Source organism: Gossypium hirsutum, chromosome D07, assembly GCF_007990345.1.
Source record: "Gossypium hirsutum isolate 1008001.06 chromosome D07, Gossypium_hirsutum_v2.1, whole genome shotgun sequence".
Taxonomy (NCBI): domain Eukaryota; kingdom Viridiplantae; phylum Streptophyta; class Magnoliopsida; order Malvales; family Malvaceae; genus Gossypium; species Gossypium hirsutum.
Window position 1 is genome coordinate 3,179,232 of NC_053443.1, and position 25,355 is coordinate 3,204,586.

Genomic DNA, 25,355 nt, shown 5'->3' on the forward strand with positions numbered 1-25,355 from the left:
AGTAGAGAAAATCAAATAGGAGGAAGGAGGAACGAGGAAATGGTCGCTACTTCTTCTTCTACCTTTATTTATAGATTAATACCATAAACTAATATAAAATAAGGTTAATTTTGTCTTTATATGTTTTTTTAACTTTCCAATCTATATGGGAAAGTAACTTTCCCACCTTTAATCATGGGAACACATTGCCATATTCATAGGAAAGTAATTAGATTCTAGAGAAAGTAAATAAAATTTGATATACTAAACGTTGAAATCGTTTTCCATTTAATTAAATTTCCAGGAAAGTAACCATTTCCTATCATACCAAATGCTACCTAAATAAAAAACTCAAGTATTTATAGACTTCTTAATATCTATAATTTTTTCTCAAGACTTTATTTCAAGCCGTGATTAAAACTCCCTATTATATTAGACAACGTGAATTCAAACTTTATTATCCCATCCCCTCCTCTAATATTGTGATAAAAAATCATATTTTTTCATAAATTAAATTAAAGTTGCAATGATGTAATTGATAAATACATAAATTAGACATGTCAATTTTGACTCGAACCAAAAACATAACTCGACCAATATTAGAGCCTGAACTGGACCCACTTCGATTTGATCATGAAAAACTAATAGCCTCAATCCGAAATTGATCAAACTCAAAAATTGACCTAAACTTGAAATAAGCAGAACTCGAAATCATTCAAATTCTAAATAATTTGAATAAATAACCCAAACTTAAATTAAATATAACTTTTTTAAAAAATATATTATTAAAACCAATACTTATAACCTAAATTATTAATTTTTTTATTTTATAGCTTGTAAATTGTAAGTATCATTTATCTATTGTTCTAAAATATGCAATTTCATCTTATGTCATGAAATCTTGATAGCAAATTGCAAAAACAAGAATACACATAATATATATATTATCTCTTTATTCGCAAATAAATTTAATGAGTAAAGAGAATGATCAAAATACAATGCAAAATCTCAAAAGAACTATATTTTAAAATCTCAAAAACTTTTGATTTTGTTTTTATTTGACTTCAAAATCTTTAAAAAATTTGAATTTGATTTTTTATTTGCTTTATTTGAAATCTTAAAATGATTTTTGATTAATCTCCCTTTTGGTATATTGAGAATGGAATTTTTACACTCTACAAGTGGAGTCGGGGGATTAACAAGTGTCTTATGGGGAATAGTAAAATATTAAAAAAATAAATACTTAAGAAAAGAGACTGGTCAGAATTTTCAAGATTATTTGTGAAATAAAAAAAAAATACTACTAGTGTACCAAGTACTAACCCCAATAAAAATATCAAAACTTTATAATGAAAATGTAAAAAAAACTAAATAACTATCTTTTGTAAAAAAAAAAAAACCTAAACAACATCTATTTAGTCATTCAAAAGGCTTTATAATATAGGTTAATTAATTTGAATTTATGACGATTTATTTCAAAAATTATTTATGATTATTATTAATTTTCTAAATTATTTAAATAAATTCAGAAATTGAACTTGATTTAATAGTTAAACTTAAAACATCCAAATATCTTAAATATAAAATTATTCAACTCATCATAATCCTTGTATTAAATTAATTTGAATGATCAAGTATAAATAGATTTAATTCGAGATAAGACAACTTGAAAAATTTAATACTTAAATTCAAAATGGCTCGAACTTAAAATTATTTAAATTTAAAAAAGACCGTCTTAGACTTAAAACCACTTGACTGTATTGGAAATAACATGAATTAATCCAATCCAATTTGCCTCTATACAAAATCAGCCAGCCTAAAATGTACGGTAAATGCATCACATGTGTGAACAGACAAGATCGCCTTCATTTAGTTTTTTTGGGGTCAAAATTCTCTCGAGTTTTATATATTTATATGATACATCAACATTCTTAAACATGACAAAAATGAAATTATTTAAGAAACGTGGAAAATGACATATATATAAAAAGCCAAAGCAATGAAAAGATGATTTGAGAAAGATGCAATGCATTTATACATAAAGAAACGTATTCAAAAAGATGATGATATTTCTACTAGCTAGCTAATTGGGTAGTCGACTCTGACTAGCTTCCTTGCCTAAATATGAATAGGGTTTTGAGATGATGAGTAGCATTAATGAGATTAAATAGTGATTAAGAAGATAATTAGATACATGATTTTGCTCATCATTACTCCATAATGAAAATCAAGTATAACTATTTTTGTAATTAAAAACACTCCCACACTTTTATATAAAACGGGATTCGAAAACGAGGTCTTAAAAGTTCTTAAAATTTTAATTTGTTATTAATTTAATGCTTTTTTTTGTATTTTTTCATGTTCATTTTTTGACTCATGTTCGAGATTTGTGGTTGCCTCTTTAGTAGATGAATACATTTTTTTTAATATTTTTAAGAAAGGTATAATCATAATCACGTCGATTGACAATGTCAAAAATATTACATCTGAATCATTGCAAAGTACAAATTTAATATCTTTACTTTAAGTATGACATTAGTCTTTATACTCTTCGAGCTTTAGAAATTTAGTACCTTGATTTTTATTTTTATTTTTAAAAATTTAATCTCTCTATTTTTTTTAATTTAAAAATTACGATCTAATTGGTAATATTATTAATGGATTTTCATTATATTTGAATATGTAACATTTTAATGTTTAATTTTCTAATTTAAAAAATAAATTCCAGTTGATAACACTTATTCAAAATTAATATAATTTATTTAATAGTGTTGTCAAGTAGATTCCAATTTTTAAATTAAAAACAGATGTGACCAGACCGAGTTGAGCTGAGGTCTGATTTCAAAAAATTCTATGCCCGAAGTTGACCCACCAAGACCAATTTCATCGTTTTAAAATAATAATTTATTTAAATTTAATTATAAAAATATGTAAAATTTAATATGGAGTTATTTTATACTTATTATTTATAAACAATAAAATGGGTCGGGGTTGAAAAATATAAACATAAGCTTGGCCCAAAGCGGCTGGTTCGACCGATAAATACTTTTTTTGTGCAATGTGCAATTTGATATGTAAACTTTGATTTGGTGTAATTATACACATAAAACTTGAATTTTGGTCTATATGTATACATGAAATTTTAATTTTGATTTAATTGTATGCATTTAAAAAAACAAATACATACATTTATTTTTCATATTGGATTAATATAATTGTTTGTGTCTGCAATATATTAATTTAAAATGGTGCTAACTCAATAATATTGTTAGTGATATGTGAAAATTGAATCAAATTAAAAAATTTATGTATAAAATCACATGAAATCAAAATTCATCTATGAATTTCATATTTATATTTTTTTAAGAAAAATCCTAAACAAATTTAGAGAGGTCTGTGAATTAAGGTAATTATTATAAATGCAATTAAAAAAACCCTTCACAAATAGGTTTAGGATATTATTATATGAATTTATAGACAAATTAAATGACAATATTTTAAATCAGCTTATATTATTTCACTTATATACGATAATTAGTTGTAAACTTATTTATTTAGGGTGTATTTGGTTGAGTAGAAAAATGAAAAGAAAATAAAATTTAAGTATGCTTGGTGAAAAGAAAAGTGAGATAAAAGAAAATAAAGCGATGACAATTTTCCTTCTAAATTAGAACGGTTGGAGGAGGGAGAGAAAGAAGTGAACAGTTAGTTAAAAATTTATGTATTTTTAATAGATTGAAGAAATTTTTTTTTTAATTTTCATCTTTTCTACCAAATATACTTATGGACAGAAAAATTGAAGTCACAGAGTTAGGTGACATCAACACAATCGAAAATGGATTTAAGAGGCAACCCGTAAATTCGCGGAGTAGTGCCAGAAGACGATTGCTTCACTGGGGCAGCAGTTGAAATCGCTTGCGACATAGGAAGATTTCCTGATAGACTCTGATAAGCCACCGGAGGCTGCAGATGGAGAGAAACAACCAAAAGTGGGTGTTACTGGTATGGATTTTTTTGAAAAGAAGCTCTCCTGAGTTTTCTAAAATAGTAGGTGAGTATACTAAATCTTAAGAGAATCAGAATAGCAATGTTGTTGTTGAGGAATCTACATTACCGATTAAACCTGTCATCCTCTCTAACAGAACTCAAATAGGTTTCGGGAATATTTTCCCTCGCGGTAGGAGTGGGAAACCGGTTTGAGTATCTGTTGTCACTCAGATTTGGTTTTAAACCCAAAACTTTAGCTTAATGTTTGTGAAGATGAAAATACTGGGGATGAAAAGTAACTACTCAAAGAAAATATGGTATACAAATATAGCATTTTTTCCCCCAAAAAAAGAGAGATTTAAGAGCAATTCATTTAGGAATTATTTTTAGTTAAAACTAAATTTATGGTACACTCACTCCGTGGATGAAAAAAATGTAATAAATATATTTGGCTTAATACTTCTACTACAATTAAATTATCACTTTGAAAAATGTATATTTTTTTTATCAATTTGTCCTTATACTTTTAGTCTATAATCCTCCCAACCCAATTTTTTGTTAAAAAACTTAACCCAACAAATGATTCACTGCCATGTGCCAAGAAAAAATAAAAAAAAAACTAAAAAATTTCAAAAATATCAGAAAAACTTAAAAAAATCATCAAAAATGAAAAATTGGAAAAAACTTAAAAAGTTTATAATATACTTTTGAAAATTAATTTTTTTAAAAAAAATTATACGTACCCGAAACTTCAAAACAATTTTAAAAATTCATAAATTTTTTATAAAATCTTAGAATTTTATGAAAAACTTTAAAGAATTTTATGGTATTTTTTTGAAAACTTTAGGAATTCTTTTTTTTTTTTGCATTTTAAGAAAACTTTTATATTTCTAAAGGAATTTTGAGCAAATTTTATAATTTTTTGCATATTGAAAACTAGTTAGTTTATATAAATATGATTTAATGAATTCATCTCAAAATTAAATATGAGTTTGAAATACTCCATTTTTAATAAAAAGACTTTTTATGAAAAAAAATCAAATATATTTAATTTTATAAAACTTCAATTTAAAATTAAAATTTTATTATCTTGTAATAAAAATAAAAGATTAAATACAAAATATAAACTATAATGGTCTCTTTATTTTAAAATTTCGCCGAATTTGAGAGGAATAAATGGGTATACCTAAAACTATTGAACCAAGTATATTTTATTTTATTTTATTTTTACTCTTTAAAGAATAAATAAAATAAAGATGCTCTGTTCAGTTGACAAGAAAAGCTGAAAACAATTACAGAGCAGAGAGAGAAAAAAAGAGAGTGAAACAAAAAACAAACCAAGAAAGAAAAAGGAAGAGAGTATTGCTTTGTTTGCATCCAAAAATTTAAAGAAGGAAAAAGAACAGACATTTTTTTAAAGAAAAAAGTTATCTGTTTTGTTGGAGGGTTGAAACATCTTTAACTCTTCTTTAGCCTATCAACATCATTGTCCCCTTTGTATAGTTTTCACCTGCAAAGCCCTCACGGTTCTAGTTTCCAATTTTCTCCTACTTCCAATCTTTCTACTTGTACTTTATTTTATTTTTCTTTGCTATTTTTGGGTTTTAGCTATCTGGGTTTTGTTTTGAAGTTCAAAAAGTAGTGGATAAACTTGAAAAATATTGAAAAAAAAATCTTGGGTTTGTGATCTCTGTTTTTTTGTTCTGTTTTCTTATCTTGGTTGTATTAATGACTATGGAGGAGAAAATGGGTGGTTCCAATCGTGAAGATGAAGCCTTGGATCGGTTTCCAGTTGGTATGCGTGTTTTAGCCGTGGATGATGATCCTATTTGCCTCAAAGTTTTGGGTACTCTGCTTCTTAAATGCCAATATCAAGGTCAGTCCTCCTTTTTTCTTTTTCTGACAAAAGATTCAATCTTTGTCTGATTTAAAGTTTCATCATTGTTCTCAAAATGTTTGATAAATTGCCTTGATGTGTCTTTCATTTCGGGTTAATTAGTCAACTTTTTGGATACTGTTTCCATTGTGGGAAGATCTGTCTGTTGTGGTTTGCAAGTGTGCATTTAATTTGGATCTTTGTAATTGTACTATGCAAGAACGTTTGACTGTCGGCATTGTTGAAACTTGAAACTTTAGGCTTCTTTTTGCGAAATCATTAATGGCGTTTGTTTTGCAGTTACTACAACAAATCAGGCCATTTCAGCCCTCAAAATGTTGAGGGAAAACAGAAACAGATACGACTTGGTTATCAGTGATGTTAATATGCCAGATATGGATGGCTTTAAGCTTCTTGAGCTTGTTGGGCTTGAAATGGACCTACCTGTAATCAGTAAGCTTTAACCCTTTTTTCCATTATTGGTGGTAATAAATTAGAATTGTATCAGAATGATTAAACAAAATGCTTTCTGTCAATGAATTCAGTGTTGTCAGCTCATAGTGATACCAAGCTTGTAATGAAGGGGATTACCCATGGTGCTTGTGACTACTTATTGAAGCCTGTTCGCATTGAGGAACTCAAAAACATATGGCAGCATGTGGTCAGGAGAAAGAAACCTGATTCTAAGGATCGAGTTAATGCTCTGAATCAAGATAAGGCTTCGGGAGGAATCGGAGAAGCTGTCCAAACATCAACAAGCAGTTCGGACCAAAAATTCAATAAGAAGCGAAAGGACCAAAATGAAGATGAAGAAGATGATGGTGAAGATAATGAACATGAGAATGATGACCCTTCAACCCAGAAGAAGCCTCGAGTTGTTTGGTCCGTTGAGCTACATAGGAAGTTTGTTGCAGCTGTCAATCATTTGGGCCTTGACAGTGAGTTTTCTGCTGTTTACTGTGTCTTATTGTCGATAGAGTTATCTTCCTTGATTGCATTTCTAATTTGTTTTTTTATTTAAATGCAGAGGCTGTTCCAAAGAAAATTCTTGACCTTATGAATGTTGAAGGGCTCACAAGGGAAAATGTAGCAAGCCATCTACAGGTAAGCCCCTTTTGCTCATTGTTCTCGACCTTTTGCATTATGATTCACCTTGTTGTGTCCGCTTTAAGCTTGCTGTTTTATGTTGTTTTGCAGAAATATAGGCTTTACCTGAAAAGACTCAGCAGTGTTGCAACCCAGCAAGCAAACATGGTTGCTGCATTAGGTGGTAAAGATCCCTCTTACTTGCGTATGGGTTCACTGGATGGCTTTGGAGATTTTCGTACATTAACTGGATCTGGAAGACTTTCGAGTGCTTCACTATCATCATATCAACCGAGTGGGATGTTTGGTAGACTGAACTCTTCAGCTGCTTTAAACCTACGTGGGATTTCTTCTGGCGTGATTCAACAGGGACATCCTCAAACCTTGAGCAATTCCATCAATGGTCTTGGGAAGATCCAGCCTGTTGGGTTGCCTGCAAACCAGAATCAAAATGGAACTTTGTTTCAAGGGATCCCAACATCGATAGAACTCAACCAACTATTGCAAAATAAGTCTGCTAACCACTTTGGAGAACTTAATCCTGTTAATAATCCAAATGTTTCTGGTGTTGCCACAAACTTCCCAGATGCCAGAATGACTGTTGGTAGCTCGAGCAGTTCTCTATCTACACCCTCAGGCAGCCCTTTATTGTTACAAGCAAACACACAACAGGCACAACGTAGTGGTGCGTTTGGAAACCAATCATCTCTTGATGTGGCATTCTTAAATCAGGAATCGTTTGACATGGGTGTTCATGGTTTTTCTAATTTTGCTGATAATGGTGGATGCCACGAAAACTGGCAGAACACGGTTCAATTATCCAGTTTCCCATCAAATTCGTTGTCGACATGTGAAGCTTTTAGTCACGAGCAGTTGCATACTAACAATTTGCAAGAAAGCATTTCTTGGAGGAGCTCTCACCTAAATGATAACCCCATTGATCTTTCTGCTTCCATGGCAAATGCAGGCCTGGAGGACTCTAGAGGAGACATGCAGTGCCAAATTAGTCCAAGTAATAATGTCATTCACAATATAGATTATGCAGCAAAGCAACAGTGGGGAGAAAACAGTTCGTTTGCTGGTGCGGACTCCCTGGTTGCTGGTGCTCCTTATGTTCAGCACCTTGAGGCTGGGAAATTAGCTTTCAACACAAAACTGAGGTCCAATGAAGACATCCTCTTTGAGCAGAGAAAGCCGCAAAATGAATTCAGTCAAAACAACTTTGAGACCTTGGACGTTATATCAAGTCCCATGATCAAACCGGTATGGCACGAGAAAAAGATAGTTTATTTTTTTTAACCATTGTAGTTAAAGTTATTTTTGTATGTTTGAAATATAGTTATGAGCATAAATTCTTTAAAAAGGCTGGATTGTGTGATGCAGGAGCAATATAACGAGACGGGGATGATGGAGGGGGAATTGGGGTATGATGCATTCCCCCTCGGGTCATGTATATGAGACAGTTATGCTGATTGTGGTTGATGCTGATTCTGAGATAAAAAAAACAAAGACGGTGAAAATGGCGTAAAAAAGGCTACTCTTTATAGGAGTCTCTGTATCATTATGTAATTTATTCTGTGTTGCTCCATTTTCTCTACTGAGATTCTCTGCCCCTCCTCTTTTTCATGTCCTTTTTACACTTTGACATGGAATAGTAGTTAGCTTCACTCATGTCTTGTTGGGAGTAGTCATTCGGTTAAAATGTGCTATTAGTCCCTCTACTTCTATAGAATTTGAGATGTAATTCCTGTATTTTAAAAGTTACATTTCCAATTTAAAAATCTTAGTTCAGTTATTATTGTCTTTGGTAGTTTTCGCTAAAATTTATCAACTTAATTTGTCAATATAAAGGTAGCTTAATCAATATGGTAAATTGACAAAATTTGACCGAAAAATATAATTTTTAACTTTTTGAATACAGAGATTAAATCTCAAATTTTGTTGAATTACAGGGACTACCAACATATTTTAACCAAACCATTCATCTTGCTATGATCAAATATCAAATATCAAATTTCCAATATTCCAACAGCTAAGTTAGGGGTGCTCATGGGCCGGGCGGCCCGGCCCGACGGCCTGCCCGAAATATAGGAGGGTTTGAATAAAAATATAGGCCCGAAATATGGGCTTGGACAAAAAAACGAGACCCGATTAAAAAATGGGCCGGGCCTCGGGCACCACTTTTTTGGCCTGGGCCTGGCCCGAATATAATAAATATTTTTATTTTTTTAATTTTAAAATACTTTTAAAATACTTTTTTTAAATTTTTTAAATTTTAATTTTTTTAAAATACTTTTTTAATTTTTTTAAATTTTAAAATATTTTTAAAATACTTTTTTTAATTTTTAAAATAAATTTTTGGTGTTTATTTAAAAAATGAGCCGGGCCGGGCCGGGCAAGGCCCGGGCTTATGAATTTTTCCCGGGCCGGGCCGGGCTTAGGCAAAATTCTAGACCCATATTTCGGGCAGGGTCTGGGCCTAGGACCCGGGCCAAAATTTTTTCTGGGCCCAGCCCAAACCCGACCCGGCCCGGCCCATGAGCACTTATAGCTAAAAGATATATTTGATATTTAATCTTTTTAAGATGTCTGCAAAATAGCATAAATACCTGGAGATCCCTCTACTATATAGGATCATCAACAATTTAGTCCCTTTCAATTAGATCTGTTTGAATTTTTAAATATTCAAAGTTTTGAATATATATACATTATATATATTTCATTCTAAATAGTTCAAAAACATTCAATAGCATTATTAATTTTTTTTTTACAAAAGTTGTAAGAATTCTAAAAAAAAACCTGACCATTACTCAGCCAACACCAATCTCCTGCAAAACCTGACCCCTGAACCATAGAGTTGTATATTGGCATGTGGTTATGCTTCAAAAGAAATTGAGATGATATATAATAGTAGTAATAGGTCCACACAGCAGTATCACAGTTAACAGGTGAAAGTACAGGTGGGAGGGAAACATATTGGGGGGCCTTTTTGCCCTAACAAGATTTACTAGACAATGAATTATACCAACAGTTTATTCCCCTTCCCAGCCCATTTGTCGAGCTCTTTGCTCCCATACTGTAGTTACTTTCCTCTCCCTGATTAGCGAGGCCTCGGCTCGTTCTCTGGCTTCCTCGCATGTTTCGGTGGCTGCAATACATTTTTCTGCCTCCTTCTGGTACTGGGAAGCCACCCTTTTTGCTTCACCAAAGGTGATGTTCATATGGCGGGAGTGCTCTTCGGCGACAGTCTCTTGCAACTTCAACTCCTCTGTTAGAAGGTCCAGGAATTGCTTCTCCATCTCTTGCTTGAGATCAGGGTCATTGCTTCCGCAATCTGTGTCACCATAATCCATATCATGCATGCATGATTATAAATAAATAAGTTAAACCAATTTGAGTTTTGATAGAATAAACTCTAACCTGCGATTGAGAGATTGGTCAACCCTGCAAAAGAAGAACAAAGGCACAAAAAACATGTCAAGTAATTCACAGAGATAACCAAAAGGTTTTAGTAGCAGACGCATTGACACAAACTTTTACAACCATTGCGCCTGAAACTAGAATAAACATAGAATAAGGAAACCAACAAGCTGCAGATTCCTACATAAAAGGTAATATTGTCCAAACACAAGAGAAGCCATAATATCAGTGATATAAATGTAACAAGTTCTGCCTTTCTCCGGGCTCTAGAATTTCGACATTTTCAGCAGTCAAATGGAAGTATCTTTTCGTGATGAATATCGAGTCCGTTCGTATTCTGGACTGTTGTTAATAAATTAAGAAAAGCAAGAACAAAGGGGCAACAGCACTGCAAATTATCAGTTTCAGTCGTTCTTAAATTTCAACTCTAATCAAGCTCAACAGATATGTTATCTCAATAGCCATTCAAGAAATTTGGAGACCATTTCAGTGCCCTTGAAGTAAACCCAATACTTCCTGGCAATAAAGGGCATAGAGTTATAGTTAGGGCTCTGATTTCCATAATTAGTATATGATTGAACAAGCACAAATCTGAAGCCAAATTCGGTTTTGTTTGCTTATTTGCTATTGCAAGTCAAAGGCAAAGCAATAGCAGCAGCAATAGATCAAAATCTCAAATGGTTAAGAACTAGAGTAACAAAAGATTACCCAAAGCTCAGAAAGCAAACTTAGCAACAAAAGCAGATCAAGACTTGAAATTTCCCTAATGGGTATTCCTTAAAACTCATCCCAACAAACAAACAAACAAAACCAAAATCTGACAAAAACCCAGAATGAAATAAAGCACAAAACGAAAAAGGAGGGATACCAGGGGCAATGTTGACAAGGGAAAGAGGAGGAGGACAATCACAGATGCAAGGAGGACAAGAGGATTTGGAAGGACCCAACTTGAGAGTTTTCTTGAATCTCCAGTAAAGAGCTGGTCCACATACTGCCAATGCCGAAATTAGAGCAAACGTTACTAGACATAGCCTCAAGCAAGTCCCTGATCGCCTCGACATGTTTCTATCTCTCGTTCTTTCTTTTTACTGTTTATGGAATAGTGAGATCTAAACCAAGGATATGCATTGATTGGGAGCTATAAATATGAAATCTATTGCTTCAACTGCCTTTTTAATGTTTTCATTTTCCTGGTTTATACTGTGTTAAGAGTAGTTCCAAACTCCAAGGTTAAGGTAGAATCACCGTTGCAAAGAAAGAAAAAAAGTAATAAAAAATTCCATCAAGTCCGTGTAGAGGTAAAAATTCCATGAAATCATTGGATGGGATTACCACTTGGATTTAACAAAATTACAAGTAATCAGAGATACAGAGCAGTTGAAAATCCTGTCCTTGAACATCATCAGATGGCGGCCCAGAGACTGATTATGAGGGACAACCCAACATGTATTTATGGCTGTGTCAGTGTCATCACGCCCCCATTACCATTGCTTGGTAAATGATTTTAAAACATCATCCATTTTTTATACAACAGGTCGGTTTAATTTTAATTAAATAAATTACTAAGATATTTATAAAATTTTAAAAACAAAAAAATAATTCAACTGGACCGTAGTTAAGTTATTGGTTCGCTGATTCGATCAGTTGATTCGATCTGATTAAAAAATTATTAAAAATTACAAATTTTAATTAAACCGTTCGGTTCAACATATATTTTTCTAATTCAACTGATTCGTACTGGTTCTCGAATTAATCGGTTCAAAGTCTTCATCCAAATCGATAACCCAACCAATTCTCGATCCTATTGATCTAATTGGCCAGTCTAGTTCGGTTCAAAAAATATTGTTGGACAATTCTAGATCCAATCGTTCGATCGAACTCCGTTCCAACAACCATGGATCTTTTTTGTGTTTATCATGTCCGTTAAAGGTTTATGTTTAGGTTTCATGGCTGCCCATTCCAACAAGGTCATCTCTAAAATTTGAGTCTACATTCTCCCATAAAATAAAATGTATCTTATTACTGTATTCAACATTTGTTGGTCAAACAACTACGAAAATGATCTTTTATCTTAATTTTGACCCAACTAATTATGATCAACTTAAAAACAATTTACTTTTAAGGCTTTGTTTGATAAAGCAAAAAAATAAAATAAAAAATAAAAAATTGAAGGGATAAAAAACTAGAAGGATGAAAAACATAATTTTTCTTCTAGGCAGAGGTGAAAAATGAAAAAAAAAGAAAAGAAAATAAAAGATTTGAAAAGGTATTATTTTGAAATAACATGCAGATCCTCTCATTTTTTCTTCTCTTATCATTCTAATATGAAAGCATTAATTTTTATGCATTAAGATAGAAAATGACTTATTTTTTAACCCACTTTTTTTCTCAACTAAGCACACTCAGAATTTCTTTCAACTTTTCATTTCCTTTCTCCTTTCTCTTTACTTTTCCACCCAACCAAACACATCATTTGAAACAAATAACCTGAAATGCTACTAACTATAAGGACACAACTTAATAAAACCAATCCCATACTAAAACAACTCAAATTTAATCAAAATCTGAAACCAACATGGAAATTTTAAAACCAGGATTGCTTCATCTAATTAACCTAACTCAAGTAAATGGTTTTGCTAGTCCTTCCATCATTTCATGGGAACTTAGCTTGGTCATATAAATGGCTTCAGCCTGAGCATTTCTGCAAATTAGATGATGCATGCATGCTTGCAGCAACCATTGATTGATCCTAAATCTCAACCTTAAAAACTTATTCATGTCAAAGATCTGCATAGTACTCATTTAACCACTTTTGGATGATCTCAACTTCTTGTTTCCTCAGTTGAATAAGCCACTTTGGATCCTTTTTTGTTGCTGACCGGAAATCAACATGGTGAGCTCCTATTGACACAACAACAATTGGCTAATTTCTTTTAGCTTCATAACAAATTTTAAGACACAGAATTCTTTTGTCATGATTCAGACATACCTTTTTCTGTGACAAGAGCAATGATACTAGATGATATGTTTTTCAACACGCTGTATCATTCAATATTATGTATCAGTTTCTTTGATGACAAGGAATTTATGATCTATGAAGCTAAAACTGACAACTTACCCTCCTCTGCTCCATGGATCCTGCATTCCATTGGAAAATATGATATTGCTGCCGAATCTCTTCAATACTTTCTGAATTCTCTGCATCGATAAGGCACGTTAATACGTATATCGGGACCAAAAGAATGGAGGAGAAGAGAAAACAATCAATAAGAACTCACTTCACCACCAAATTCAGTTGTGATCCAGTGCGGTCGTGGTGAAACTCCGTATTTCATTTGGCATTGTTCGGCAAACTCTTCGTAGTCGAATCCAGATGGAGGAAACATGCTCTCCTAAGAACAAGTCATCGGCATGACCATCTCTGTACATGTCTGCATAACCATTTGGATGATTAAGGGGGATCCATCAGACTAGCTTAAACAATATATGATATTGGCACATTTTATATCAGATACCTGCCAATCCCAACCATGAAGGCCATGACCATCAACTTCATGTTCTATCTTAAAGCAATTTTCAGAACGAGAATAGTTGTAATACAAGCTTGCCGCTGCGAAAGCGCGACTAAGCTTCGTCGCCCCTGATAGAATCTTATCGATTATCTTGCACATCTACATGTAAATACACATATATAAATGCCGAAATACGAAATGAACCAAGAGATGTTTGAAAATGTTAAAAACTTATTTACAAGCCTTACCTTCTGCACAGGATAAGCAGGTAATGGCTTCATGAAATCTGCTTTAGTTGGATAATTGACCATGGCTGTATAAACAAAAGCAGTCCATAACCAATCTCGAGCAGAAGCTGTCGAATGAAGGCTCCTGAACACACAAATTAGTGGTCTCATTATTACACCTAAATTACTTCTTCATCATATAATACACTTCCATGACTCACTTGCAGGTTCTGAAAGTTTTGCTTAGTTCAGCCAAGGCTTGTTTCTGAGTTGACATTGCCTCTAGTTCTGCCCAGCTCCCCTTTATCACTTGATAGCAATTCAAGCTTACATCCTAAATGCCAATGTTGGTTTAGTTATAGTCATAGAGGAAGATTTGAAGAACACAAAAGAAATGTAAAGTAGGAGCACAACATGGACCTTGAAATCCTGGGAAACAGCATCATAGAAGCTTGACCATGGGATTAGCTTATCAAACTGTAATATAGGGGCTGAAGAAGCCAATGCACCAATTGCTATATGTGGGTATTTAAGTCTAAACCATGCTGCCAGCACTGGAAGAAACAACCCTTTTTTTTAGCAATGGTGAATATAAAGGAACCATCAATTTCAGGGTTTGTTTTGAACTTACTTCCTCCATAAGACCCACCGAAGACCACAACAGGGGAAGCTTCAGATGATAGATTCTGCTTCAAGCTGGTTATGAGAACTGCAAAATCAGCTAAGGCTTGTTGAGAATTCAAGTACCCCAAGGTCTTTGCTGACTGGTACGAGTCTTTCCCAAATGGCATCGACTTCCCATAAAATCTATGCTGAAAAAATCCCAACAAAGACAAACCCTCCTATAAGTTAAGCCCCCCAAAAAGGAAAAAGCATCTATAGAGTTGCAATAGACCAATCAGGTACATTACTTCAATGAAGACAAGGAGGGCTTTGAACTTGGGAGCAATGTCAAGCATGAACCCTGTATTAGCAGCAAACCACTCGATGTTTCCTTCATTGCCAGTATAGACAAATATAGGAGCACCTTTTCGCCAGTAATCACTGTTGATTAGATACTTTTGGTAGAACAATTTGGAGCTCTTGGGCTGGAAAGTGAAGTGGTCCAAAGTTTGAGGGAAGTAGTGAGTCTTGAATGGAAGCTTTGGTTTTGAAATCTTGGCCTGTTTGATCAAAGACTGATAGGCAGCTCCAGGGAAAAATGTTGGCTAAGAATTGGCTGGTATTGCAGAAAAAGCAAAGAGGAATAAAAAGAAGAAAGATAGGCAAGGAGCCATTGCCTCACACAGGGAGCAAATTTGCTGGTTCAAGGCTGCTACTTTCTTGGCTTCAACAACAGCTTAAACCCTTAGAACAGTTGAGAAAACCAGAAGCTAAAAAGTTAAAAAGATGAGGTCCATGATATTTTGTTGTCATGTATAGATAAACCCTTTAGAGTTGAACAGCTATAAGTTTGTCAGCTAGCTGCTAATTGTCAGCTGAGGCTAAGAATACCAGATTAGCATGTGAATGGAGAAAATTGTATTAAATAAGTATCACACAAGATCATTGAAAAAAAAAACAGATAAAAATAAAATAAAATAGATATTATAGTTTTGGAGATGTGAATTATGATAGCAAAAACCATAATGCAGACCTGGGATTGGGAAGACGAAGAAGAGGATGTCAATTTCCAAATTAAGTGTAGGGAGGGCCTTTGATTCCAATGAGTCCCCCATCACACTCACAAAATATGGGTAAATGAAATTTGTGACACTATTCAATTCATGAGTAGTTGCAGCATATTGTAGACATGAAGGAAGCTGATTTTAAAACCCACTAGAGGAGTTGGCAGCTTAATTATCAAAACCAAAAAATGAAAAAAAAAGTGTGATAACTCTACTAATATTTAGAGTTAGAAATAAGCTATAGTAAACCGATTTAACTTTTAATTATTTATTCTCTTTTACCATATTTTGAAAGAAATTGTCGAGAAACACCTCGTAAAATGTAGATGATTTCATCGATCAATAGGAGAATCTTGTAAACTAGATGAAAGAAATTCATGAAAAAAAGGCATCTAAAAGTATGAGATGAATATGCACTCAAAATTGTTGGTATTACATTTAAATTGAATCTCACCACCAAGTACTATGGTGATAAATTTAGCTTTAATTATCAAATAATTTACACCAATAATTTATATAATTAAACATAATATAAGAAACTGCGAGAAATAAAAACACACCCTACATGGTAGAATTACAATATCGATCAAACATGATATGCAAGAAGCATGGTATTGTTATGGAGGCCATAACGTACACTTATTCAGTTCTTTAAAGCATTACTTGGAAAAGCATGGTGTTGTTATGGAGTTCCATTGATGGACACCGTACAACCTGACTGGTCTCGGCTCGAGTAATTCCTTAGTTTGAGAAGCACATGCACCACCATTCCACAAACAAATCCCAGTGCTGCACTTGAACCTACAAGCGAAACAGCTGTGCATATCAACATTACAAAACACTCTCCCTTAGAATTCATATCCCTGCAGGTCATTGCTAGCTCAATCCCTGCAAATAATAGTAGAACACCCAATATGCCAACCGGAAACCAGTCCAAAATCCTTACCAAAGATGTTCCTAAAACCAAACCCAACGCCATCTTGGCTGCACCTAGAATGGCTACACACCCACCACTCCTGCCTCCAAACTTGTACTGCCCGGCTAACCCACCTGCACCATGGCAGCATGGCATGGCACCAAACCAGCACCCCACCAAGTTCATTAGCCCCACGGTTATTGAAACCGAAGTAGCTGAGAATTCCTTTCCTGGAAACAGATCTGATGACAACTTGCAGACTGCAATCACTGAGTTCAGAATTGATAATGGCAGTTGAGGAATGGTTCCCTTGATGAATCCTTGTTTCCATGCATGACTAGTGAATTGCACGACCTCCATTGATGAAGGTCCAAATTTAATGTCTTTCACCACGGCAGGCTTTCGTATGAATGCCAAAACTACGCCTAATAAGAAAACGATAAAAGCTGAAGGAATATTAGCCATGGTTTTCTTGATTCTCTTAATTCTCATATTCCTTTCTTCATCATCAACATTACCAGTCTCTCTTTCATTTCTTTCTTCACCTGCACCATTGATAACAATTATGAAACAAGCGCACACAATAGCCAAAATCAGTCCATCCAATCCCACCCAATGCCTATTCTCTTTAGATTTCGATTTCGAAAAATCCTGAACCTTTCTAATGTACTTAACGGCAGTCATAGCAAATGCCAAGCCTTGTGACAACTGAATTCCCCTAACAACAGATAGAGGTATCAGTTTGTACACTAGCTGCATCAACCCTGTAGCACCCAAGACCAACAAGATTGCACCGGTACAAATCCCGGCCGCCATTATTTCCGGGATATTAAAATCCGGACCATCCGATATAGCTACCGCTGCTATCGACTTCATGGGTTGGACGGGCATTGGAACACCATATATGACGCCAGTGACCATGTTGTAGACACCAGTGAAAATCAATGTGGTGCCTAAGTCAAGGTCCTTGGCAAGTGTCAAGGCCAATACAATAGGAATATATGTGCCTAAGTCTCCCATGGCACCATTCAGTTCTGCCCATTTGGATTGGAAAACCAAGTTGCTTTTCACTTTGTGAACTAAGTTAGCCGGTGAAGGAGAGGTGGGGTTGCTGTCTAAGTTTTCAGATGTTTGGGGGTTTTGAGGCTCCATGGCTATGAAATACGGCAGTGTGTATGGACTGAGAATGGAATGTGTGGGTTTTATAGATGATGGGCAGCTTGTAAAGCGGAGATTTTGACTGTCCTTTCGGTTCATGAGCAGCCAAGTATGTGATGCTCAACATCTCCTAAATAGATTCCTTAGCTTCTCTCAATAATTTATCCCAAAAGTCAACTCTGATATTTCTGTTTCATTTAATGCAAGGACAAGTACTTGTAAATTCAATAATCTTTTTTCTTTTATATTTTCGTTTTACTAATGTTTGAGGTTTAAAATTCATAAATATATTGATTGAAGGCTAGGGGTGAAAAATTATAAAATTTTATAAATCAAAATTTTTTTATCCAAGTATAAACTTTTATAAAAATTAAATTAAAATTTTATTTTTATCCAATAAAAGAATATTAGAAAGCTTTGTTTGATTGACCTAAGGAAAAAACTCCCCCAATTGAATTCAATCTAATCTATTTAAAAGTTAAGAATATATAAATATTTGAGTTGAGTTGTAATTAGATCCGTTTAAAAGTTTAAAGTTTTATCAAGGTATAACTCAAAATTTTTTTCATCAAATATAAAATTTTAGAAAAATTCATATAATTTTTTATTTTTTCAAATAAAAGAATACTAAAAAGTTGAGTTTGTTTGGTTTATCTAAAGAAAAACTCGACTTCAATCTAATTTATTTAAAATTTGCCAATATATAAATATTTGAGTTGAGTTGAAGTCGAGTTATCTGCTCTTAAGTCTAAAGATTTGTATAAAGTTTGGAAAGGTTTAAATAAAAATATTAAGTTTAAAGATAGATTTGGACAAAAACAATTTAGTCTATTTAGAATATGGACCAAATTTGATAGCCAAAATTTATAAGCCCAAACATGGCCCGAATGGACATGTTTTTGAGTTTATGATATTTTATTCTATTTATTTTATTTTATATATTATGTTATTTATTTCATATGAAAATTTAATATATTATACTATGATGTAAATGTTAGAAAATATGTTATGCATGTTTAGATTTAATAAAAGAAAGAATATATAGTGGTAGTAAAATATATATAGATATACTTTTTTTAAATATTAAATAAAAATAATTATAGTTTTTAAATAAAAATTAATATGAGCAAGCTTAAATGAATTTAAATTAGCCATTTATTTGGCGAGTAAAAATTTAATGTCCATATTTCAGGTTAAGTAGAGCTTGGGTAATTATACATGGTATTAATTAATACCATGTATAAGTCCGACCTAAACCTGATCCAAAAACATCTTTAATTGTAATATAAGGATTTAAACACATTAATATATTGGTAAACTAGACAGGTAGTTGCCCAACTATAAAAAATTTTCATTTTAGGCACAAAAAATAGAAAGTTTACAATTTAAACATATAGTTTATTCATTTTTGGGCACCCACTTTCGTAACAGGTAATAGGTAAAGACTTTTGCTTCTTCTTGGTATTGGCACATTTTGACTGAATCTGGTCATACCTTTTGCATTTGAAGCATTGAACCTCTTACTTCTTGTTCTGAACATTATCCTCTTTTGGTTGAAACTTCCTATTAGAGTTGATAGCACCAAAGTCTCCTTGAGGCTTACTGAAATTTTTGGAAAGCAAAGCTATTTGTTCTTTGATCTTATCAATGGCTTTTCCTGTTTGCTTCCTTGTGTGGATAGATAACTGAACATTGAAGGCAACATTCTTCTCAATCCTCAACTTGTCATGTTTTCCTTCTTTAAGATTTAGTTCAAAGGTCCTGAAAGAACATATCAACTCATCCAATCTTAGGGTGGTGATAGCCTTAGCTTCTTTGATGGTCGTGACCTTAATAGCAAAACGTTCTAGAAGAGACCTCAAAACTTTTCTCACCAGTTTCTTCTTGGAGAAGCATTTACCAAGATAAAAAGCTTCGTTACATATGTCCCATAATCTAGTATAGAAATCTGAAATAGTTTCATCTTCATCCATTTTTAAAATTTTCAAACCTGGTAGTCTAAATTTGCAATTTGGACATCTTGACAATAACATTCCCTTCATGTTGGTTTTGTAAAATGGTCCAAGCTTCTTTAGTCGTTTCACAAGTAGAGATCATCTTGACCTGTTCCATGTCAACCCCACTAAAAATGACATATATGACTTTTGAGTTTGCTTGGACTGCCTTTTTCTTTTTAGCAATATATTGTTTTTTCTCTTTTGCCTTCGTTACTCTATCAGCACACCACTTTAGGCTTTGTCCATCCTTCATCAACAGCTTCCCATGAAGATTCATCAGTAGACATGATAAAAACTCTTATCCAAGTTTTCCAGTAGGCATAGTTCGAAGAGCCAATGTGAAGAGGTGCTCGTGAAATAGGGCTTCCTTCTTTCTTAGCTTCCATAGTAGCAATCTATGCTAGGATCGTCTTCAACTGACTCTTGAACCCTACTTTGACACCACTTGAAATAACGAGTCAAGTTGCCACTTGTTCAACCTGCTATCTAAACAGATGTTCAGACACAAGTTTGATTAGAGAAATTAACAAAGAAAGTAAATAGAGATATGCACACAACTTTTGTTAACGCAATTCAAAAACAATACTACTTTATGGAGCCTCACTCAGTGAATGTTTTATTCCACAATTCATCCAACCATCTATTGGTTAAAGCTCAATCTACCATTGCAAAAGTAGTAATTGTAGTCCCATTAGCTAGCTCTAACTTGTTACAACCTGTAACAACCTAATTTTCAGTGGTGTCGGAAACAGTGATTCGAGATCACTAAATCTGACCAGTGAGTTTTAAAATTTAATAAATTAATAACTATGGGTCAAGTTTGAATTTAGAAGAATTTTTGAATTAGTGAATTTTGTGATTTAAAAAGAATTTAATAGGTAAATTGGGTCTAAAACGAGGTATCGAGATCTCGAATTCATAAGTCGAGCCATAAATATTTTTATAAATATTTATGGAGTGTCATTGAGTTAGTATAAAAGTTTCGTTAGAAAACTTTAACGTTTGGATGGTCAATTAACTAAAAAGGACTAAATTGAAAATAGTGTAAAATTTGTTAAATTGTGATTAAATAGCTTAAGTGACTAATAAGGAGGGATTTAAAAGGAAATTAGACCCAAATTATATGGGCTGGACGGTTTGGGCAAGAAAAATCAGCAAGAAAGTAAGGAAAAACAAGGGCAAAATTGGAAATTTCGCAAATTAAATATATAAAACAAAGACAAAAGTGAAAAATCTAGAGATTTCTTCATAATTCATCAGCAAAAACGCCATAGGAGTCTGAAACAAGCTGGTTTCTCATATTTTTACACCATGTGAGTTCAATTCTTGCTTTTTCTTTGAAAATTTTTATGTTTTGTGACTTTTACAACTAGGTCCAACTATTGAATTCATTAGTTTTTTATTCCATGGGTGATTTTTTAAGTTACAATGAATAAGTTCTGGAATTTTATAATGAATTATCATAGATTTGAAGCTTTAATTTCATTATATCATGATTTTATTAAGTGATTTTAGTAGAAAATGATTTTTAGGACCTACTTGTGAAAAAGCTAGGAATTGGGGTTTTGTACTGAAATTTTGAATACCAAAGGCTGTATAATAGGCTAAAATGATTAGATAAAGTATTATTTGAGGAAAAATTTGTTCAATTGAAGTGTTAATTGAGTAGGGACTAAATTGTAAAAACTATAAATTTTGGGGTAAAAGTATAATTTTGAAAATTGAAGGGTATAAATTGTGAAGTGAATTAGTATTGAAATAGATGCTAATGAATGGAAAAAAATATATTAGAGATCGGGAATCTGAAGATAAACGCAGAAAAGAGAAAATATCAAACTTATAACAACTCAATTTTTGACCCTAATTGGAACAGTGGTTTCGGGACCACAAATTTGAATCCAAAAAAATAATAAAAATAAAAAATATATATATCTTAATATTATTTTCTGTGTTTATTATGCATGAATTAACATGTGTGAAAGTTTCGTGAATTAATTTTATTGTTTGTGTGCTTAATTTGAGAAAAGGGCTTAATCGCGTAAAATGTGAAATTGACTACTTAATGTGTAAAGTGCTAACTTGCTAATGTATTTATAATGTGAAGTCCTTAATAGGAAATTAGGCCATTAATTAAGATAGTGGATGGCATTATGTTTATAATATATAGTTTTTATATTATTTATAAAGGTTATAATAAATATTATAAAGTTATTATTATAAAAGACAAACAAATTTAAAAGCCATATCCTCATCTTATTTTGACCGAAACTAAATAAAAAAAAAAAGAAACCTAAGCTAGGTTTGGCCATTTTTGAAGCTTGATTCAAGGTAAGTTTTTATTCGATTTTTGATAATTTTTACGTTTTTGAGATCATTGCTTTGTGTTCTTTAAAGCCCATGCTTCAATTTTGTGAATTGGTGATGATTTTGTAATTTTCCATTGATGTTAGCTTGATGTTTTTGTGGTTTGATGATGAAATATAAACTTTTGTTGATAGATTATTATGTTTAATTAAGTGATTTTTGATAAAAATGTGTATTAAGGATTAAATTGAGAAAAGTGTAAAATTCAAGGTTAAATGTGTGAATAAACTAAAAATATGGGCTGCTAGTAGTATGGGTAGAATTCGGCCTAACAAGGATTTAGTGAAATTTTGTGTATTTTATGTTATTTTGAAATAAGGACTAAATTGAGAAAAATGCAAAATGTTAGGGGCTAAAATGCAAATTTCCATTTATATGTTCTTGAATGAAAATTTAATGAAATGTTGAATAATTAAGTTAATTTTGATATTAATTAGATTGGAAAAAAAATGGAAATCAGATTTGGATCGGGAAAAATCGAAAGTTATCGATTAGTCGTTCCGGTCCGTTCGCGTCCGTACGAGGTAAGTTCATAAGTAAATAAATGCTATTAAATTTGAATGTATATATGTTATATGTGCTGAAATGATCTTTAATAAATATATGTGTATATGCCGAATTGAATTTAGAGTTGGAGAACTAGTTACGAGCTTGAATCGATAGAATTACGACGTCCGAAAAGCCCCGTACGAACCATAGGAATAGTTAGGATACATATGTCATGACATAGGATTCCGATATGTGTTATCGTGTAAGACCACGTCTGGGACGTTGGCATCGATTTGAGATTTATGTATAAGACCACGTCTAGGACATCGGCATTATATTTGATTTCGTGTAAGACCCTGTCTGGGACAATGGCATCGATATTGATTACATGTAAGACCACGTCTGGGACGTTGGCATTGTACGAGTTTTTTTTAGCTATCCAAGTATCCTATTTGATTCCGAACGGTTCAACGGGCATTCCGAGAAATAAATGAGTATATGAATGTGCATCCGAATCAGGTATGTTTGTGATGAATATGAATTTGAGCAATGAAAGTGAGTATGATTATGATTATTCGTTATATAATTTATGTGAAAATGAGATGTGAATATTAGCAATTGAACTATGAACAAATTAATCATATAAGAAATGTAGAATTGTAATTGTGTTTTTTCCATATATGATTTAGGTAAAAATGACTTGTATATGAAATTTTGATATGAAATGTGAGCATGATTAAAATGATGATATACATGAAATATATGATAATGAATGATGTGTTATATATGCTCGTTATATGAAATAATGGTTCTATGTTTCGGACATGAGCATTATGAAACAGGAACATGGTTTTGATGTGTGAATTGTTATGGTTATTCGGGCTTGGAAGTGTATAAAAAGAAATTGATATATTTTTACGAATAAACTGTAATAAATGACCATGATTCGGTTGGTATGTAATGAAATTGTGGAAGCTTAATCCTACGAATGAGCTAATGGTAGATATATAAATTTGAAAACACGGTTTATATGTCCATCCATAATTAAGTCTAGTGAAGTTACCTAATGTGGTTTTAAGAAATTACGAATATGATGAATGTATATGTGGTTGAGATTTGTTAAATTCAGCTTAGTTAAATTGAATTATAAACATTATTGGAATGATTTATTTGCTTATGGCTTACTAAGCTTTCAAAGCTTACTCTGTGTGTTTTTCCTATGTTATAGAGTTCCGGAGACTTGCTCGGGTTGGAAGTCTTGGGAGATCTCATCACACTATCCAGTATTCATTTCGGTAAATAAACGCATTGAGATTTGGTTATGTGGCATGTATAGGCTAGTTTTGATATATTTGATTTTTTGAAATTTGTATATGTATATAGCCATGCGCAAATGGCTTGTTCATGATGCAAATGTTGGTAATTATATTTGGTCATGTTATAAGCTTAATTGAGAGGTATGATTTATGGTAAATATGTTGTGATGTTGGTTATATGATTTGGCAATGAGAAGTGGTAAGTAGGGTATATATTCGGCTTATTAATTAACTCACTTTGGTAGAGCATGAAAAGTGGTATAATATGGTTTGGTAAAAGGGGTCATTTGAATATCTATAAATGACATATTGTTTTGATGCTAAGATATGAGATAATATGTTTATCTTATAGACTGGGTGATGGAGATGTTATGATTTATTGAGTTAAATTTGATAACCAAAACGTCGTTTTTTTCAAATTGTTGGACATTTGAGATATGAATACATATGCCTATTAAATGTTTGCTTGTAGTTCGTTTTAAAAAGGTCAAATCGTTGATTCAATGATGGTTATAAAATGTGTTATATATATAGGTAGTTATATGTTCGGCTATGGTATTTGACTATTTAGGCTCGATTTTTGAATGACAAAGAATGTATATGATCTAATTGATATGAAGGTTAATTGAATGATTGATTATTGAAATATTAATTGGTTGTGTATATGAATTATAGGCATGATATTTCGCATGCGAATTAGGTATGAGGTTCATGTGTGTGGTTGAATATAACATGTTAGATATGTTATTTAGCTTGCAAATTAGATATTTCATGACTTGGCATTTGTATTCGAAAATGGTTAAATTTGATTTTGTAAAATGTACATAAGGTTATAATGTTTAAAATGCTATGATTTGGTAATTGAATTTAGAAATGACTTTTGGTTTTAGGGTGTTATGCACATGGTTGGATGATGTTAAAAAAAAATTAGTTGGTCATGTATAAAGTTACCTAACGTTTTATGTGCAAATAATTATTAAACTGCGAGATATGGCTAAATTAGTTTAACAGGTGTATGTATAATGTTTATTAAATATTACGTTTGTTATTTAGTTAATGATATGGCTTGGATTTTTGTAATTTTGAAACATGTACAAATTGGTTTTGATATTTGATGGCTTGGCTTGAAAGTTTTGAATTAGCAAACGTAATTGAAATGGTTAGATATTGAAATATAATTCGTATAAGAGAATGTTCGATAAAGCATGATCTGTGTGGTTAGATATGTGATTCGAATAAATGATTTTGACTTGTATGAATAAGAGGTTGGTTTATTAATTTATTTCGAAAAATTTTATAAGGGAGAATACATTACTGGGCCTATGAATTGTAAAGAATGTCTGTTCTGAACTGTGTTTTGT

The 25,355-nt window shown here is 32.4% G+C and overlaps 3 protein-coding genes, 1 long non-coding RNA gene and 1 pseudogene across 4 annotated transcripts; 1 reads left to right on the forward strand and 4 right to left on the reverse strand.

Moving 5' to 3' along the window:
• Positions 1-3,604: 3,604 nt before the first annotated feature.
• On the reverse strand, positions 3,605-4,590 carry LOC121219240 (uncharacterized). Its single transcript, XR_005915910.1, has 2 exons — positions 4,094-4,590; positions 3,605-3,942 (listed from the first exon to the last, which is right to left on the reverse strand). It is a non-coding gene; the product is annotated as an uncharacterized lncRNA (long non-coding RNA).
• A 583-nt stretch (positions 4,591-5,173) lies between these two features.
• Positions 5,174-8,723, forward strand: LOC107953809 (two-component response regulator ARR12). Its single transcript, XM_016889220.2, has 6 exons — positions 5,174-5,842; positions 6,143-6,295; positions 6,388-6,780; positions 6,870-6,946; positions 7,040-8,191; positions 8,312-8,723. The coding sequence occupies exons 1-6, from the start codon at positions 5,695-5,697 to the stop codon at positions 8,384-8,386; spliced, it is 1,998 nt and encodes a 665-aa protein (XP_016744709.2). The 5' UTR covers positions 5,174-5,694; the 3' UTR covers positions 8,387-8,723.
• A 1,083-nt stretch (positions 8,724-9,806) lies between these two features.
• Positions 9,807-11,844, reverse strand: LOC107953808 (uncharacterized). The gene is made up of 3 exons (XM_041097069.1): positions 11,217-11,844; positions 10,349-10,372; positions 9,807-10,262 (listed from the first exon to the last, which is right to left on the reverse strand). Exons 1-3 carry the CDS (start codon positions 11,407-11,409, stop codon positions 9,961-9,963), a joined length of 519 nt encoding a protein of 172 aa, XP_040953003.1. The 5' UTR covers positions 11,410-11,844; the 3' UTR covers positions 9,807-9,960.
• Positions 11,845-12,886: 1,042 nt separating this feature from the next.
• Positions 12,887-15,786, reverse strand: LOC107955972 (lysosomal Pro-X carboxypeptidase-like; annotated as a pseudogene).
• Positions 15,787-16,166: 380 nt separating this feature from the next.
• LOC107953807 (molybdate transporter 1) lies at positions 16,167-17,914 on the reverse strand. Its single transcript, XM_016889218.2, has one exon. The coding sequence runs from the start codon at positions 17,820-17,822 to the stop codon at positions 16,437-16,439; it is 1,386 nt and encodes a 461-aa protein (XP_016744707.1). The 5' UTR covers positions 17,823-17,914; the 3' UTR covers positions 16,167-16,436.
• Between the last annotated feature and the right edge of the window lie 7,441 nt (positions 17,915-25,355).